Source organism: Mustela nivalis (assembly GCF_964662115.1).
Source record: "Mustela nivalis genome assembly, chromosome: 15".
In the NCBI taxonomy this organism is placed as follows: Eukaryota; Metazoa; Chordata; class Mammalia; order Carnivora; family Mustelidae; genus Mustela; species Mustela nivalis.
Genome location: NC_139034.1, coordinates 28,102,496 through 28,123,438, shown reverse-complemented (window position 1 = coordinate 28,123,438; position 20,943 = coordinate 28,102,496). Strand labels below are relative to the sequence as shown.

The 20,943-nt window shown below is 38.3% G+C and overlaps 1 protein-coding gene across 1 annotated transcript in view; it reads right to left on the bottom strand.

Annotated features, from left to right (window-relative positions):
* Positions 1–5,993: 5,993 nt before the first annotated feature.
* Positions 5,994–20,943, bottom strand: part of DLEU7 (deleted in lymphocytic leukemia 7) — a 17,636-nt gene continuing 2,686 nt past the window's right edge. The window contains exon 2 of the mRNA XM_082700550.1: positions 5,994–6,909. Coding sequence (XP_082556676.1) covers positions 6,703–6,909 — 207 coding nt within the window. The 3' untranslated portion in view covers positions 5,994–6,702. The remainder of the gene's footprint in view (positions 6,910–20,943) is intronic.

Sequence of the window (20,943 nt, the reverse complement as noted above, 5' to 3'; positions counted from 1 at the left end):
TAATGCAATTAATAACCTTATGAATGTGTTTGCCCTCAAATTCTATGGAATATTGTCCAAGACATGGAGAAGAATGAGACTAAGAGATGACTAGATACTAAAGACAGAGGATTGAATGAGATTGTGTATAAAATACCTGTCACATCAGCACTACCCAAATTATAAAGGTGACATGAACAACTTCAGGTCTGAGAATCAATATATTTTTCATTTGAGCAAATCTAAACTCATTTGATGAGCTCTTCAAGGTGAGTCAGTAAATATCCCCAAGGATGTTAACTTTCCAAATTATTCTATAGCTTTCTTCATGTGTGGGATTACAGCACTTCACCTCAGGTGTACTTCCTGTCTTCCCACTGGTCCAGATACACACACACACACACACACACACACACATTCTCCCCAGATTGTTCCAAGTGTGCGCTGTACTCTTAAGCTACATTCAGAGCATGACACATGCAGGAAAGTGAAAGGGATTTTGTTGAACCTCTTTTCTTCTCTTTGTATCAAACTTAAATCAACATGGTTTTCTGTGGCTTGTATCTAGGATCACTAGATCCTAGTGATAATTTATTTAGAATTTATTTTTGTACCAGATACTCCTTAGGCTCCACAGACATTTTATAATATTTTTTAAGGAAAAAGAAAATGACTCCATGATGATTATCAAAGTCTTCACCAAGACAAGGAAATGATTAGTGTTACTTCTGTGCTAGGAAAATTTCTGCCAATCTTGAAAGTATCTCCTGGCTTATGACTCTAAGGTCAAATATGAGCTTGTTCATAAGAAGAGAAACTTATAAGCTATGGCTCAGCTTTAAATATCAATTCTATTGAGCATAGCTGTAAACAAGTCACAAAGGTAAGCTCTCTGATAACACATGCTAGGGCTATAAGAGCCCAGACCTTTGGTTCTTATGTGTATTTAAGTACAACCAGGACTGTGGTAAATTTTTTGGCTGTAGAATGGAATAATGGGATCCCTGATGAGGATACCTAGATTATATGGAACCATTCTTATTTGAACTTCTGCTAAATTAAATATTTCTTAAACCTTGTGGGTCCAAAGAATTTGTATTCCTCTCAGATAGATTTGCTACATAAGTATCTGGCACTGGAGCATGGAGAACAACGGAAAATGGTGTGGAATGTTGGAGGGAAATTTTAGATGCAAAAGACTTGAGTCTAGCAGTCCTATGCTCTGTGTGAAATAAGTATCTTACAACTTTCTATTCTCCAAAGGCCTTCATTTAAACCAAGAACACTAATCTACTTTGGAGAGAAGCTGTGATGATTAGAAGAGTGAGAGAGCGCTTAGATGGGGGAACAGAACGGATTCAGAAGAGGCAAAAGAAAATAAAACACAGCCAAAGGAACCTGAAGAGAGTTTTTATGCCAGCACAAAGTATGCCACCAAAACATGTAGGAGGAGGTTGATCTGGAAGCTCATGGAACTTCTAGAGAAGTAGAGAAAGCAGTGAAGAAACCATCTAAGGAAAAAAGGAGGTGTGTAGGTTATCATCTTGTCATTGTTTGTCCACCCCTGCTTAGGAAGTTCCCAGTGTGGCCCATATTTTTATTCGATAAGCAAATGTGTTTCCACCATCCATAAACCTACTGTTAAGGAGCACTGAAACATAAGAGTCTAGAGAAATAGAAGCATGAAGTATCCAAGGAAATCCAACAGTGAAAAAATTAGATGACTCAATTTTTTCTCAGCATTATGAAGAGACATCCAGAACCTGTCCCTATGCAAGTATCACCTACTGCTCAAGGCCCTGCGTGGTCTTAAACAAACAAAGAAACTACAGCCTAACTCCAAGATGACCAAATCTCTCCAAACATTGCTGGGACCACAAAAATGTGGGAGTTTTCATTAAGATTGTTGTTATTGCTGTTGGTGGTGGTGATGATGATAATGAGGATATGGCTATGGAAGAAAATAGCCCGCCATACTGAAGTTTAAAATGTGCCTTTTTTCAACAGACACTTATGTAGCATTTGAGGTACAAGGGAAAAGGAAAAGGACCACAAGGAAAAGCTGAAGAGAAAAGGACAACTCTTTGGAGTGACTTAGATTGGCCCCATCATTCTTACAATGAGCACCATGATCATTAACCATTTATTGAATAGTAGCTACAAGACTGCTTTTCACCCAACACTTAATCCAAATGTTCTGAATAATTTAATCCTTAAAATTGTCTTTTTAACTTTTTTCTTTGTATGCAGATAGTTACTGAAAGATGTAAGTCTTGGAGCTGACTGAAGGGATCAAATTCCTCAGTAGCTACTTCTGATGGCATTTAGAATCTACTCAGATAATCTCAGAAAATCTAATCCCATTATCTGTAATGTAATCACCTCTGTTACTATCTAAGGTCATATTCACTTTTTGGGATATATGGTAATAGTCACACATTCTACTGATCAGGACAGAGACATACCCTTTGGGGGCCACCATTCAATCCACTACAATGGTCAATAAAAACATAAATTTAGGCCATTATAAGATGGCCTTATGAAGAGAACAAAGCAGGGAGAAGGGATAGAGAGTAAAAAGGGATGCTATTTTTGATAAGAGTTAGAAAGAGCCTTTTTAAAAAAAGTTAACATATAATGTATTATTTACCCCAGGGATACAGGTCTGTGAGTCGTCCAGCTTACACATTTCACAGCATTCACCATAGCACATATCCTCCCCAATGTCCATAACCCAGCCAACCCATTCCTCCTCTCCCACCCCCAGCAGCCCTTAGTTTGTATTGTGAGATTAAGAGTCTCTTATGGGGGCACCTGGATGGCTCAGTGGGTTAAAGCCTCTGCCTTCAGCAGGATCCTGGGATCGAGCCCCACATTAGGCTCTCTGCTTTACAGGAAGCCTGTTTCTGCCTCTCTCTCTCCCTCTCCCTGCCCACTTCTCTGCCTACTTGTGATCTCTGTTTGTCAAATAAATAAATAAAATCTTTTAAAAAAAGAGTCTCTTATGGTTTGTCTCCCTCCCCATCCAAACTTGTTTCCTTTTTTCCCTCCTCCCCACGGTCCCCTACCCTGCCTCTCAAAGTCTTCATATCAGAGAGATCATATGATAATTGTCTTTCACTGATTGAATTATTTCACTTAGCATAATACCCTCTAGTTCCATCCACGTCATTGCAAATGGCAAGATTTCTGTTTTTTGATGGCTATATAGTATTCCATTGCATATATACACCACATCTTCTTTATCCATTCATCTGTTGATGGTCATCTAGGTTCTTTCAATGGTTTGGTTGTTGTGGACATTGCTGCTGTAAACATTTGGGTACATGTGCCCCTTCAGATCCCTACATTTGTATCTTTAGGGTAAATACCCAGTAGTGTGATTGCTGGGTTGCAGAGTAGCTCTATTTTCAACATTTTGAGGAACCTCCATACTGTTTTCCAGAGTGGCTGCACCAGCTTGCATTCCAACCAATAGTGTAGGAGGGTTTCCCTTTCTCCGCATCCTCTCCAATATCTGTCATTTTCTGACTTGTTAAATTTAGCCATTCTGACTGGTGTGAGGGGCTATCTCAGTGTGGTTTTGATTTGTAGTTCTCTAATGCCGAGTAATGTTGAGCAGTTTTTCATGTGTCTGTTGGCCATCTGGATGTCTTCTTTGCAGAAATGTCTGTTCATGTCTTTTGCCATTTATTGATTGGATTATTTGTTCTTTGGGTGTTGAGTTCAGTAAGTTCTTTCTAGATTTTCGATACTAGTCCTTTATGTGATATGTCATTTGCTAATATATTCTCCCATTCTGTCAGTTTTCTTTTGGTTTTTTGACTGTTTCCTTTGCTGTGCAAAAGCTTTTGATCTTGATGAATTCCCTGTAGTTCATTTTTGCCCTTGCATCCCTTGAGTTTGGTGATGTTTCTAGGAAGAAGTTGCTGTGGCTGAGGTCGAAGAGGTTGCTGCCTGTGTTCTCCTCAGGGATTTTGATGGATTCCTGTCTCACATTGAAGTCTTTCATCCATTTTGAGTCTATTTTTATATGTTGTATAAGGAAATGGTCCAGTTTCATTTTTCTGCATGGGTCTGTCCAATTTCCCCAATATCGGGTGTTGAAGAGACTGTCTTTTTTTTCCAATGGACATTCTTTTCTGCTTTGTCAAAGATTAGTTGACCATAGAGCTGAGGGTCCATTTCTTCACTCTCTATTCAGCTCCACTGACCTATGTGGCTGTTTTTGTTCCAGTACCATACTGTCTTGATGATGACAGCTTTGTAATAGAGCTTGAAGTCTGGAATTGTGATGCTGCCAACTTTGGTTTTCTTTTTCAACATTCCTCTGGCTATTCAGGGTCTTTCTTTCTAGTTCCATATAAATTTTAGGATTATTTATTCCATTTCTTTGAAAAAAAATTGGTGGCATTTTGATAGGGATTGCATTAAATGCATAGATTAAGGTAGCATAGACATTTTCACAATATTTGTTCTTCCAGTTCATGAGCATGGAAATTTTTTCCATTTCTTTGTGTCTTCCAGAGAAGGCCTCTTTAATGAAGGGCCCTGGAGTAGAGACCTACTTGAAGTAGACGGGAGAGAAGTCTTTAAGGCAGAGGAAAGAGTAACACAAAGGCTGTAAAACTAATTGTGTTTGAAGAAGTGAGTTCAGAAAAGAGACTAATATTATTGGAGTAGAAACGGAGTAGGAGTTGGGTCAGAGACAGAATTTGAATTTTATTCTCAGTAAGAAGGGAAACCATTGGTAGATTGAGAGTAGAGGAGTAATCAGTTTGATTTATATTACTGTGGCTGATAGATAATAGACTAAATAACAGAGAGAGGGCACTGAAGTAGTGTGGCCATTTAGGAAAGTACTGTGTTGCTCCAGGCAGGAACAGGACTACGGTCATAGCTATGGAAGTGGTGAGAAGTGACATGACTTGGGATATATTTTGACAGTTGAGCCATTAGGATTTGTTGATTGAGTGACTATATGTGAGAGTAATCAAAGAGTCAAGGATGATTTCAATGTTCTTTTTGCATATGTGGCTGGAATGATGTAAGATACAACCAAGTGAGAGTTAGAAGATGAGGGAGAAGCAGATTTGGGCATCAAGAATTCTGTTTTGGGATTGAAAAAGCCTTTTAAGTAGACATACTCTGTAGTGATTTGGCTACAGGAATCTGGAGTTCAGGGTGAAAGAATATGTCTTGGCATCATTGGTGAATACCTGGTATTTAGAATCACTGTGGAATAAGTGTAATACAGAAAAAGTACCAAGACCAAGCCTGAAGAATTCTAAAATTAAGAAGTCAGGGCAATGTGGAGGAAATAAGAAACAGCTCTGTGAGTGAGTTAGTGAGGTAAAACCAAGAAAGTCTGCTGATCTGAAAACCAAAATAAGATGATTCAAGGAAGGAGTAGTCAACCATGTCAAAAACAGCTGATAAATCAAGTAAGATGAGGATTGAGAATTTACTATGAACTCATCAGTGAGCAGTCAACGGAAGTCATGACAAGAATATTTTTGGTGGAGTGTGGGCACAAAATTCATTTAAAGGAAGTTCAGAAGGGAATTGGAAAAGAAAAAAAAAAGAATTGTAGGCAACTAATTGGGAGGATTTCCATGAGTTTTGCTCATAGGGGAGGAGAGAAATAAAGTGGTTGCTGGGGGAAGTGTTTTTTAAAGATTGGAGGAAATTCTATAAGATAAGAGCATACTGATATAAATGCCCCTATTGAGAGGCAAGACTTGATACTACAGGCAAAAGAAGGAGTGTGTGTGTATATGTGTGTGTGTATAAGCTGGTTTTCAATACAGTCATCATTAAACAACAGGAAATTTAGTTTTTCCTAAGCATATTCAGATCATTGTTGCAAAAAAAAAGTTAGCCTTTCTTTCCCCAGCTCTAAATATTTAGGGAAACCTGCCAGTGTATCCACTCCCTCCTGTTTTTCACAGGAATTTCCTACTTCAATTGGAATATTTAGAAACAGTAAGAAGAGCTACATGTTTCCACATGAGACTTTAATAATACTGTACTTTGTGTTTACATATCATATATCCTTGGTACTTCATAGCTCATTATCATTGTAAATTTACAAATCAGTGTATGAAAGCACAAGGCTTAGAAGCAACTATTTTCCTGTCCAACAGTAAGTTATTAATGCCAGGATTGGAACTCATAATTACTGACACATGTGATCCTACAACATCTAAAGATCATTTTCATAACATAAAATGAAGTGCTTAGTACGGAAAACATATAAATTATCAAATATCCTATTTATTCAAGATAATTTTAAGAATCATGAGGCTTTAATCATATAACCATATATAAATAACCATATTATATAACCATATTAAACCTCATAGTCCTACGTTAATATAAGTATAGATAAATGTATCATTTGATCAAAACTAATACTTAATATGAATCAGTAAATATATACATATATAATCCAATCAGTTCCACAAAGTAGAATATATTTCAATCAAAAAGTAAGCAAATATGTCAACATACTTAAAAATGTAAACTACTGCCTTAAAAAATTTTCACCAACATGCTGTTATCTAAAGGGTACAGATGCCATTGGTCAGACTTCTGTATATGTCAACAAGTCTCTCCTTACTGGGGTAAAAGCATCTATTGTCTGCTGATTCAATTAAGAACATAAGCTACCCAGTTCACCTGGCAGTACCAGCTGGGTTTTAATTCTGGTGCCTTGGGCCTTCATATGTCTGGGAGATTCTGTAAGATCTGTCTCAAAGAAGCACAGGCTACCACGTGGGCGTCTGAAGGAAGATTAGCAAGTGACTGAATCAGCTTCTTGACTATTGTCTTCAAACACTGGTGGGCAGCATTCAAATCTCTGTCAAACTGTTGTCCTTGAATTTGTAGAGCCAAATGACTGCAGATGTTTCTAAACTCAACACTATCCTGAAATAAACAGCAAACATAAGCAATTAGATAGGTTATGGGGACATTTGCTGAGTTTTACACACCCAACTTCCATTCCCATCTCTTCCCATCACAGGACCTCAATTTTTCTCTGAGGGAACTACTCTCCTCCATCTTCAGCCTATGTGATTTGGCCAAAGCTGACTCCACCCACTCTACAACTCCAGGGATCAGCCAATTAGAGATGACCACCCTTCAATCATTTTGGCTTGGTCAGGAATGGACAGGTGACCTAACACAGACCAATAAGCTACAGTTCTAGAATGTCTTTTGGACTGGGAAAGAGAAGTTCTTTTTAACTGGGGCTTTTGGAAAGCATCCTGCCACCATAAGGGGAGAACCCACATGAGAAGGAAGTCAGTAGAGGAAAAAGAAAAAAAAGAAAAAAAAAAGCAGAACCAAGGGATTAAAAGAAATCGATTCTAATTATATTATCTGAGTATATTGATCCAGCTATACTTGAAAAATAAGCCCCAGGATTTTTTTGTTATCTGAATCAATGAATATGCCTTTTTACTTCAGCCATTTGGAGTTGAGTTTCTGTTATTTGTTCATAACAGAGCTTTGAAAAATACACAAATAGCCTCTGTTCCTATTATTCCATACTCACAGTCTTCAAAATTCCAACACAGGATATGGTATATAATGAACATAGTGTCAAGAACTTTCCAATGCAAATTTAGAAAGAATAGTTCCCAGGTAGTTTAAAAGAATGAAATAACTAGATTTTTATTTCCCAAATGCTTCATATTCTAAAATCCATTGTATAGAAATGGTACACTAAAATTATTCCAATAAACAAACAAATAAAATTATTCCATACCAGAGATAATGTTGAATATATAATTTATTTTAAATACATGTAAATGCTCTCCACAGACTTCTGGTTTTGATAACATGGCACACTTATTTTCCCTAAAACCCTTTGAGGAAACTGAAGTCTAAATAAAATAGAGCAAATATCCTTTCTGGCATTGCAAGAAAACCATGAAAATCCCTAATGGACAGAGATAAAGAAAAAGTAGAATATTTTAGCTGCCCACCAATATTCATCAAAAAAAAGAAAGTTAATCTGGAGCTGGGTTTGGGGTGGAGGATAAAGTTGCCCCAAGAATGTGTAACTGTTCACCTTTGCTACCCAACAGCTAAAGCTGGGAGCTGCCCTCTGTACCACATACATGTTCTGGGAACACTCATGCTAAGAAAGTGGCTTAAAAATTGGAACTGGGCTAAAATATCCATGGACACATGGTAAAAGCAAATAAAAGCCTATTCCATGGGGACAGGTCTACAACCATGCCCCACAGTAGTATTCCCATAACACTTTGTCAAAGACAAACTCAGAATATGAAATTTAAAATATAACCCACCATGATATAGCAGATACCAATACAGGGCAGTATAAACTCCAAGTATTTGAGCTAGAAACTATAAAATATGTTTAAAGTGATTAAAAATATAAAAGAAGGAATCAGAAACACTTTAAGTAAAAACAGGCTTGGAAAAGAACCAAATACCATTTCTAGAAACTATTGTGACAAATTAAAAACTCAATAGACAATTTAGACACCTGAATAAATACATTCGAAATAAGGCATAGTAAACTAGATGATGAATATGAGAAAATTACTCAGAATGCAAGATAAAAAGCCAGACATGGGAAATATGTATGGAAAGTTAAATAACATGGATGATAGAAGAGAAGGTTGGGGGAGAAGAAGGGAGACAATAGTCAAAGAGAATAATGGATAAGAATTATTCAAAATTGATCCAAAACATGAATCCAGGATCATGAACCTAGATTCAGGATATAAAATCAGCCTTGAACAGAATAAGTGAAATGAGATTCAAATCTAAACTTATTAAGGCAAAACTACTCTTAAAAGCAACTGGGGGCAGGGGGTAGGGGTGGAATGGATGACCTTCAAGGGATGACAAGACAGACTGCCAACAGCCAAGCTATAAGGACCAAAACCTAGAAAAGAATGGGATAACATTTCAAATAATTGTCAACATAGAATTTTTTTTAATTCAATAAAACTATTATTTAAATGTCAGGGTAAAATAAATATGCCTTCCTTTTAAAGGACAATAGTAGTTACTACCTTCACTGTCATATTTTCCTAGAGATATAATTCAGATAGGGGACATTCATTTCAAAAGGAAAGAATGAGATGCAAGAAGCCACAGTGAACAAACAAACTTAAAAATATGATGTTCAAGAACTGATGTTCAAAACCAAAATTATAACCATTAACTTGGGACTTACAAAAACAAGATGGTTCCAAAATCCTGAATAGTAGTAACATGTAGGAGGGACTGGCATTCTAAGGCATTATACATATTCAGAAAGGTGATGAAGCTGATAAATTTCAGATATATTAAGTATGCATGTGAGAAATGTAAGGCTTATCATTAAAGGATAGAAGTAATATGTAAAACTTCAAAATCAGCAGATAAAAGGAAAATGAAAACTTAATTGATTCTGTTTTTAGAAGGTAAAAAGGAAGAAATATACAAACATAAATCAAGCTGAATAGAAAGCATTAAATCAGACACATTTTGAAATATGTGGTTACCAGATTAGAATTTTTAAAAATCTATTGATAAATTATTTACAAGGAACACATTCAAAACTAAAAATGCCTAAAGACTTAAAGTAAATGGATGCTAAAATATATACACAGCAAAGAAGAGTTGAAACAAAGCCAGGAAAATCATTATTAGGGATAAAATAAACTACAGTTAATAAAAGGACCTATTCCTCAAGAAGGATAACAGTTCTGTACTTCGTGTGTGCCTAATATGATTATCTTAATTTACATTCAATCCACAAACATTAAAGCTGATTTCTACCCAGCTTACTCAGACACTGAAAAAAATCAAACAACAAAATGATCAACTTGGAGAGAAAAGACTAAAACACTAATCACAAGCTTGGTCCAATAAAGATAAGCAAATACAAATTTTCCCAAAGATATATGGAATGTTTATGAAAGCTGACTCTATTGTAATACGCTAAAAGCAAATTCTCAATGAATATCTAGAAGTCTATATCATATAAATAATAATGCAAATAAATGAGAAATCAATAACATAACTTTCCCAATACATACATGACTTAAAAATCTACTTCCAAATAATTCATGGATCAGTGAAAAAATAATTGAAATTTTAAAATACTTTATACTGAACAATTATGGAAAATAGTATATCACAAATTTGTGGGATACACCTGCATTGAGAATGCCATAAAAGTAAAGAATAATCACTGAAAAATATGAGCTAAGAATTCAACTCAAGAACTTAGGAAAAGAAAAAAAACAGATAATCCAAAAGAAAATGAAAGAAAGAACTAAAAGCTGAACTGAAGTTTGGAACTAGGGTTTTCTTCTTACTTCTATGTGGAAAGAGAAGCTATTCTTCTCCCTAACAAAAACTCTGTCACTTGGGTGAGAAGGACCTGGGTTTCTGGCAAAGTGTTTATTAGAGAACATCTTCTGGGAAACAGAACAAACATTCATCTGTTGAGTTTGGCCAACAATGGCAGCCGGACTCCAGTGTGAGTGAGGGGCTGGGACAGAAAGATCAACACAACAAGCCACAGTTCCTTTACTCAAGCATTCACAGCCTACCATGCTTCTTGTTTTTTTCTTCCTATTTAAAGCATTCTTGCTTCCCCGCCTTTGCATTTTGCTCATTTCTGCTCAGAAGGTATCAAGGGGTTACGTAGATAATCCGTCCCATAGTTCATGGAGTAACCTATGTTCCTGCATATTGCTTGGGAATGGGAAAGTTGAGATGGAGTAATGCCTTCTGGACTACTACGCCAGATCCACATCAAGAGAAATTGTCTGCTTGCTTTACAGAAATAATCCAACTCTAAGTACAAAGTGGAAGGATCAAAGACAACATGCAAAGGGAAATTCAAAATTGAAGGAACCACTGAAATGTGTGCTGACGTGTGCCTATTAGCCAGTCTGCAAAGGCATTCATCACCCAAATAAGATTAAAATGCCTTAAAAATATGTTTGTGGGCCTAAAATCTGAAGTCAATTTCACGTTTACTGTAAAGAATCAAAGAAGGCATCATTTGGGGAAAGTATACATATAATAAAATTCCACTGCTGGGCTGCACTGGTCCCTGAGGCCCTGGGTAAACTTCAGATCTCTGGCAAGCTTTGCAAAGTCTCTTTATTTTACCCTTTTAGTACAGTTTTTTAATCCTTTCTCAACTATATTAACAGTCAAAGAAAACAAATTAATAGGCACAGGCTTTCCATGGGACTCTTAAGCCTGGGGATGGAAAAATAAAACAGGTGGTTGCTTCTCTTCCTGGGGTCTGAAGGCTAACTGTGGATCCAGTGATCATGGCCTCCAGCCAAACCTCTACTGATTCTGTTGTATAGGTGGGGGCCAAAAATCACAGCATTGAGACAGTGGCATATTGAATGGCTCATGGACTTTCAGTAGAAAACCCCATGATCGATGCTCATGATGATTTCATATTTGCTGCTTTCCATTCAATGACAGGACACATCCACCCAGCAGCTTTTATTTAGCAAGTCCCAGATGCTTTCAGAAATGATGTCATACCCTTCACAGGGTTTTGAGTACGTTGCCAGCATTAGAACGCTCTGACTGAGCAATCTAAAGACAGGTTTTGGAACGTCTAAAGCCTTGTATAATTTCAGACTGTGGATATGAAATGTGTTGGTTGTTACAGTGCTTCAAACTGATAGGCGGCATTTACATTTTATAGTGACTCAACTCATCTACTGGGGTAATGGCCTCAGACTCAGTTAATGAAACAAATACATTTGTTTCAAACATGTGAAGTCTCCACTACATGATTGAACACACTGGGTAAAAAGCAGTAAGACATGGGTACCTAGTCTATAAAAAGCTGATAACCTAGGGCGCCTGGGTGGCTCAGTGGGTTAAGCCGCTGCCTTCGGCTCAGGTCATGATCTCAGGGTCCTCCTCTCTCTCTGCCTTCCTCTCTGCCTACTTGTGATCTCTCTCTGTCGAATAAATAAATAAAATCTTTAAAAAAAAAAAAAGCTGATAACCTAGTAGGAGCATTGAGACACAAGAGCATATATCTAAATGTCTAGTGAAAGGGGATGGGGGCTATGGTAAAAACACAAAGACCCAACCCTACAGAAGACCAGACATTTATAGACTCATAATCCAAGCACTGTAGAAGGCTCATACAAAGCCCTTTCTGACGTGTGAATCCTTTCTGGAGCACACCTGGTGTCACACTGTTTGCCACACAGGAGAAACCCATGTGCTTAGGAGGCAACCCTTAGCTCTAATTTCAAGAACATTTTTTTCCCCTTAATTCTTAGCTGGAATCTGCCCTGTAGTAGACAGAATAATGGCCTCCTAAAGATGCCCATGTCCTAATCTCCAAAAGCTGTGAGCATGTTATTCTATACAGCAAAAAGGATTTTCTAGATGTTAGTTAGGATGGCAGCCCTCCAGGCACCTGCAAAGACCCCTGGAATGCTGGGATTTTCCCTTCATGAGCACTGGACTTGCCATCAGAGCCCTGGTTCTGTCCCTTTGACAGGCCACCTGTGGACAAGACATTTTTTTTAATGTCTGGAAAATTCAGTTCTCTAATGTATAAGGTAGAAACAAATAGCTACCACACAGAGAGATTTTGAAGGTCAAATAAGCTCATGGTCATGCAAACCCTGAATTTATAAGGCACTCCATTCATCTAAGGTTGTGCATAAAGTACTCCTCTAGATGGGAGGTCGGCAACAAGGAGAGAGGAGGAAGGAAGGACAGAAAATTACAGAACAAAATGCTCTATAGAAGCTAAGAACCTAATTGGTGAGATGAAACTATCTAAGCTGTTCAGTAGTAGAGAGGTCACACAGAATAAGATTAAGGCACAAAGAAGAGTGCTTGAGCACACGTCATGTCCATTAGAATGACTACTGTTGAAAAAATCCTGAAAATCACCAGTGTTAGTGAAGATGTGGAGAAACTGGGCCCTCGTGTGCTGCCAGTGGGAATCTAAAATCATGCAGCCACTACGGAAAACAGCATAAAGACTCCTCAAAAAAATTAAAAATGCAATTACCATGTGATCCAGCAACTCCACTTCCAGAATACATATTCAAAAGGATTCAAATCAGGATTTCAAAGAGATATTTGCACACTCATGTTCACAGCAGCACTATACACAGTAGCCAAGAGGTGAGAGCAGCTCAGGGGTCCCCTGACAAATGAATGAATGAACAAACGATGGTATATACATAGAATGAAATACTATTTAGCCTTAAAGAGGGAGGAAATCCTGAGACGTGCTCCAACATGAAAGAACCTTGAGAACATTACGCTCTCGGAAATAACCCAGACACAGAAAGATAAATGCCGTATGATTCCACTTACATGCGATATTTAGAGTCGTCAAACTCACACAGAAACAGAAGAATGGTGGCTGCCAGAGGTGAGGAGAAGTGTAATGGGGATTTGTTGTTTAATATGTACAGAGTTTCAGATTTACAAGATGAAAAAATTATGGAGATTGGTTGCACAATAATCTGAATGTTCTTGATACTGCTAAACTATACACTAAAAATAGTCAAATTTGGGTTATGCCCTTTTTTTAACCCCAATTAAAAAAAAAAAGTGGTCAAGAGCATCAGAATGCTGTCGGCCTTTGCAGAAGGGGATGGGGGTTAGGATGAGGCATCCAGGAAAGCTGTACAGATGTTCCAAGACAGCTGGCGCCAGGGAATGCAGTCTTTGCCTTTCAGGGAAGAGATGGCCCTCACAATTAGGGAACAAATAACACAGCAAAGGCCTGAAGTCAAGTAGGGGCTGGGACTGGAAGAAGTCCAGACTGAAAATAACAGAGCTTTGTGCTGGAAACCAGCACACAAACTAATGTGGGAGCCTTGAGTGCCACAATGAAGTCCCTGGGCACTTCCAAACATGGAGAGCACATGGCAAGCCAGCATTTTAAAAAACACTGATCTGGCCCAACCTGCTAGGTGCAGGATCCAAGACCAGGCTTCTGATCTACCTAGGGTCACTCAAGATTCACAACCATCCATGAATGACTGATGAAGAAATGTGACTGAGAGAGATAAATCAACGTACCGAAGTCACACAGCAAATGAGGGGTACCTTTTTTTATTATTTATTTATTTATTTATTATTTTTCTAAAATAAAGAAAAAATTGCTCTTTTCCCCCTAAACTAAAAGGCAACCTTCAGAATGGGAGAAGACATTTGCAAATGGCTTATTTGATAAAGAGTTAATATCCAAAATCTATAAAGAATTTATCAAACTCAACACCCCAAAACCAAAAAATCCAGGTAAGAAATGGGCAGAAGACATGGAGAGACATACAGATGGCTAACATACACATGAAAAATGCTCAACATCATTTGGCTTCAGGGAAATGCAAATCAAAACTACAATGAGGTATCACCTTATGCCTGTCATTACGGCTAAAAGGAACAACAACAGGAAACAAGAGATGTTAACAAGATAGGGTTGGGAATGCAAGCTGGTACTGCCACTCTGGAAAACAGTATGGATTTTCCTCAAAAAGTTAAAAATAGTGCTACCCTACAATCCAGCAAGGGTGCTAGTGAATCCTAAAGAATCCTCTCTTCCCAAACTCAAATGTTCATCAAGACCCACCCCAAATTAGAAACCGGGCTGGGTACTATGATGACGTGGAGAGCAGAGCCTGCTACCCACAGTGGGAGACAGACTGGGGAACTGAAATTACGGAGCCTCAGATGTCCTTGTGGGATAAGCGGGGATACCATGCAGGCGAGCAGGGAGGCACCAAACTAGCTTTGAGATGGAACAAAAATGTCTACAAATGAATGTTTCTTTTTTGGCCCTATATTCACACTATTTTTCTTAAGGTTAACTGAGTGTTAACAAAGCTCCAGTTGGCATTGGTCACATCCAAATTGAGATTGGTCTGTTGGCCCATCCCACTTCGCTGCAACATAATTGAGAGGGTTTGGCTGTCTGGAAGATATTCAAGGCATGGAAACTTCTACCTCCCATGTCAAGCCAATTCCTAGCTAATCAGCGACCCCCCTAGCTGGAGCTCTCTCTTCCTCCACTCTGTTCTCTCCTGCCCAGCATACGGGAGGTCTCTTAGAAAAACTGCCACACTTGCACTTTTCTGCATTATGCTTTGTGTTTATTAGGAATGCACACATCTGGAATCCTTGAGTGACTGCAAATGCACCTGCAAAGTCCAAAAGGGAAGAAAAGCTAAGGCTTTTTTTAGCTTTGTACTGAAAATAAACACTCCCATCAAAACTGAAGTCTTGAAGGCAAAAAGAATCTGGCTTTGACAGTCAGTTTCAAAGCCTATTTTCTGAAACCAACACCAGCGGATAATAAAGTAAAAAATACAATATGACTTTATGCAGATAACTTTTAACGAATCCACAAGGAAGATTTTTAGTTTTTTTCCTTCCTCATCACCTTCAAAATCACTTCTCCATCTATATAAACTATAAATTAGCTCATATCCCCTTCACCACTGTCTTTAAAATGAGTTGGTTCTTTTCAAGACAGTCACATCTCAAGCTATAGTCTCTTGCAATGGCTTCCACAAACTTGTTTCTTCTCACATTTTCCTTTCTAGTTTGCCCTGAATGCCCAATGTCCCCTATGGAGAGCACTGAAGAAAGGTCTTTCCCCAGCTTTTGTGGTGGGGGCCTCCTGACCTTAATGAACTTCAGCAGACCACTCTCCACTAAAGGTGCCAAGTGCTGGGACATACGAAGGAGAACAGATTCGTTTCCCAGACCCATCACCCACCCCCATACTGGATATGTCCATAAAATTGGAAAGCCATTTCTCTATTTAGAGGGATGGTGTGAAAACCATGCTAGCAGAAGTAGCATACTACACAAATTGTCCCCTTGGTTCATCAGCATCTGGCTTTGAACTACAAATTCATAGGGCCCAGAGGAGCCCCCAGTGGCCTGAACCCACAGTCAATCTCAAATAGATATGTAACTGTGTGTTAATAAAACACTCAATGAAGAACCAAAGTATCTGCCAGTCACCATAAAAAGTCTATCGTCCACAGGAAATTAAACATTTTTACTTGTGGTGTACCCAGTGCAAACGCTCACAAGGAACTAAGATTCCTTATGCATTTGCTTTGGGTCTGGTACCATTTTCATTAGAAAAGTCCAGTTACTAAGAGCTTTGTGATGGATACAAGTTCTTGATTCAGGTATGCAGACAAGGCAAACCCTAAAATTATAGAACAAAGCACGGCAGCATTTCCATCAAGATGTTAAACATAGCAGGTTTGTTTTAGGGCCTTCCTGAGATATCTTTCCCAAAATTCTCATTTTGGCAATTGTACATGTCCTGATTTTCCTATCACTCACGTTATGAGCAAGGACAAAGCTGTAATGAAGCTATTAAAAGAGTAGTCACTGGGCCTTTTTGTCCCAGAACACCACGATTTTATCCCAAATGAAGAGCAATTCCCTGTCTATGCTATAATCATGTAACTCTGAGCATTTATTCCTTCAATAGTTTGTAAGTAATTTTTAAAGACACAATTCCCAAATTTGCAGAAACTGGCTTCACACTCACGTTAATGGGGAAAAAAGCACTCATCACCAACGTCTTCCTCTGAGTGACCCAATGTTCACACTTGCAATTTGCAAAGAGCGTTAGCAGTGACCATGAAGCCAAAGCCAGTGATTTTATAACCACCACGCTTGGTATGTAGAATGAGAAAACCAGCAAGGACCACGGAACGTGATAGAATAACTGGCACCAGATCAGCTAATTGAAATGGGTGAACTCACAGGCAAGTTTAATCTATAATAGCAGGAAAGTTCTCCTGCCTCTGAAAGTTGGCATCAGCCATAGTTTCCATGAAACTTGCACCAGAGCAGAACTCTTGGAAACTATAAATGTTTTTGACTCTCAAAGGAAGACAGAAAAAATCAGAGTGACTTCATAATTGGCTTGGTTAATGGTGTCTGTGTGAGTTGGTCATTTTCAGCAGTTCTTAAAATCCTGGACTGGCTTCTGTCTGGTCCTCTGCATGTTTCTATGCTCCCTTTGAGTGGTGAGTGTCTAAGGCATTCTTGATAGTTATTACTAGTTGGATAATGATTTCCTACATTCACCTGGTGCTTTGGGTCACTATGTAAAGTGGCCCTCATATAAAGAGACACACAAATCACCCATATAATGGATTAAATTGTGTCCCCCCACCCCCACAAAAAAAAAAATCTGTGTGTTGAAACATAACCCAGTATGACTGTATTGGAAAAAGGACCTTTAGGGAGGTAATTAAGGTTGTATGAGGTCATAAGGGTGGGACCTACTCCAGTAGGATTGGTGTCCTTGTAAGAAGAGAGAGATATATCCAATATCTCTCCCTCTCTCTAACCAGGTACAGAGGAAAAAGCCATTCAAGACATAGTGGGAAGGCGGCAGTCTGCGAGCCAGGAAGAAAGACCTTACCAGAAACCAAATTTTTGATCTTCAGCTTTCCAGCCTTCAGAACAATGAGAAAATAAATGTTTGGGGCTTAAGCCACCTGGTCTATGGCATGCTGTCATAGCAGCCCAAGCTGACCAAGATATCCAGTCTACAAGGTGATTCTTGCACCCCAAGCAGTGTGCAGTGCACAGCATATCCAACCAACTGTACACACTTATGGACTTTATTTCTGCATGATGTTCATCTCACCTCTCTAATCCAGCACTGTGATATGACAGAAAAAAAAAGAAAAAAAGGCAAAACCATGTTTGAGCCATGGGCCATCACTTCCCAGCTGTGAGATCTTTAGCAAAATCCTAAATTCCTCTGAGTCTCAGTCTCCTTCTATAATAAATGTTTGTCTAGCAGGTTAACTCTAGCCTCTCCAACAAATTTAACAAGACTCACGATTATGAAGTATTTTTTTATCCACTATAAAAAAGCTCACTTCATGCATGTTTTGAATGTATGATAATCTCTAAATATTCAAAAAGAATATTAAGTGTCGGTTTCTTCAAAAAAGAGTAAAATACTATAAAAATGTCCATCAGTATTGTGCTGAGAGTTTCTCTGCCTCCATGCCTGAAAATTTCACTTGCTTAAGCCTCAGTGGCTCGATCAGCAAGTCATTCAGTGGTAGCATCTCTAAGTCAGTCATCAGGTATGGGCTAAAGCTGACCTCTGGATAGTGGAGACTTCTTGGAAATCTCCTTGGGTCATCCTAACTCTGCCTTTGTCAACAGACTCAGAAAAGTAAATAGAGTCCATGGGCTAGATCCATCAATATCAAGGCTGGAACTCACAATAATAATAGTCAATGAGAACATGAGACATAAACTTGTTAATAATTATAATAATAATAATGATAAATTTCAAAGGTATTGAGAGTTTGTATGGGCAGCCACTAGCTAAGTCTTCATGTGCATTATCCTAATAACCCTATAAGGTTAGATACCTCTATCTCCACTTTAAGGAAAGGAGACTGAGGCACAGGAAGGCTGAATAATTTTCCCAAGGGCCTACAGCAGCAAGTGGCATAGTAGGTTTGAAAGGCTTCACAGGACCAGATCACTGAGCTGTCCTGCACTGTCTTTACTTTGGGTCCTAATGCCTTTCATTTGGGCAGAGGGCTTTAGTTCAAGTGAGTCCCCCTCCTCTCTGTGGCAACTAACACTGTGGGAGGGAACTGATGTTAGAGGGATGTTTCCACACACTTCCAAGTAATACACAGGTGTTATTTCCATTAGCACAACTCCTCCCGAAATCCTTCTGTGTATAAAATCAATCCACATGTTCTTAATTTAAAAATAAAGAAAACAAGAAAAAAATTGGAGAAGACACACATAAATGGCAAAATAAATGACAAATCCTTGTTTTTGGATTGAAAGAATTAATATATATTTTTAATATTGTTGAAATATCCACACTACTCAAAGCAATCTATAGGTTCTGTGCAATACCTATCAAAATTCCAATGGCATACTTCAAAGAAGTATGTGTGTGGAACTACAAAGGACCCCAAATAGCCAAAGCAACATTGAAAATAACAAAGCTGAAAGTACGATGCTCCCTGCTTTCAAGATATACTACAAAGCTACAGTAACCCAAGCAGGATGATACTGATACAAAAACAGACACACAAACCAGATTGGAACAGAATTAAGAGCCCAGAAGTAAATCTACACAGATATAGACAATTAATCTATGACAAAGGAGCCAAGGATATACAATGGAGAAAGGACAGTCTCTTCAATAAACGATAATGAGAATACTTATCAGCCACCAGCAAAAGAATGAAACTGGACCACTATCTTACACTACACATAAAAATTAACTCAAATTGTATTAAGGACTTGAATATAAGACCTAAAACCATAAAATTCCTAAGGGGAAAAAGAACATAGGCAGTAAATTCCTCAACATCAGTCTTAGGAACATCTTTGCAGATCTGACTCTAAAGGCAATGGAAAGAAAAGCAAAATAAACAAACATGACTACATCAAACTAATGAGATTCTGCAGGGCACCAGAAACCATCACCAGAATGAATCAGCAACCTATTGAACGGGAAAAGATATTTGTAACTGAATATCTGACAAGGGGTTAATATCCAAATACATAAAAAGAACTCCTACAACTCAAAGACATAAAAAATAAACTACTGGTTAAAAAATGTGCAGAGCATGTGAACAGACATTTCTTCAAAGAAAACATACAGATGGCCAACAGGCACATGAAAAGATGCTCAACATCACTAATTACTAGAGAAATGCAAGTCAAAACCACAATGAGACCCCTCCTAACGCCTGTTATAATTGCTGCTATCAAAGAGAAAAGAAAGAACAAGTGTTGGTCAGAGTGTGGAAAAAAGGAACCCTTGGGCACTGTGAGTGGGATTGTAAATCAGTACAGACACTATGGAAAACAGTATGGGATTCCTCAAAAAATTAAGAACAGAACTACTGCATGACTTAGCTATTCCACTTCTGTGTATTTATCCAAAAAATTTGAAAACACTAATTTGAAAAGATATATGCACCCCTGTGTTTATTGCAACATTATGTACAATAGCCAAGATATGGAAGCAACCTAAATGTCCAGCGATAGATAAAGGGAAAAAGAGGTGAGATAGATAGATACACACACACACAATGGAATATTACTTAGCCATAAATAAAGAATAAATTCTTGCCATTTGCAACAGCATGGATGGACCTTAAGGGTACTATGCTAAGTTAGTCAGACAGAGGAGGGCAAACACTAAATGATTTCACTCATACGTGAAACAAATGAACAAATGAACACATAAAATAAAACAAAGACAAAGTCATAGATATGGAGAACAGACTAGTGGTTCCCAGAGGAGAAAGGGGTTGAGGCATGGCTGAAATGGGTGAAGGTAATCAACGGTATGCTGGTGGATGGTCACTAGACTTATGGTGGTACACTTTGTAGCATATGCAAAAGTCAATTTAACACTAGTAATAATGAAGCCAGGTCAGCATAACCAGCCCCCTGAAAAGACAGACAACTGTGTCCTTAAGTCTAAGTTCTTTGTAATCACTCCTTTACAACCAAAGATACTACTTTTTTCTCCAAACTAAAAACCAAGCAAAATTCTGAGATGTTGGCCAGGAGACAAATCATCTAAAGAAACCTCTCCCTTCTGAAAACACAGGCTGTTCTCAGGAGCCCTCAGAACCCATTACTGCAGGTGACCAGCAGACTCCAATAGGATGGCTACTTTGGGTTGGGGGTTGAGGGGACCAAACAGCATTTCTCTATTAGAGACAAGAAAGAAGATGAGTAGAAGTGAGATTTTTTTAGGTAGAGAGGAAGATATTTGTGTCTGATGGCCTCTATTTTCTCAGAAGAGGAATGACCAGTTGAGGTTTGGATAAAGAACGCTTGAGAAGGGTGGAAAATGTTGAGGACAAAAAGTCAAGTAGGAAGCATCAGAAGAATGACCAAGTAGAAGGGACGGTGGCATGA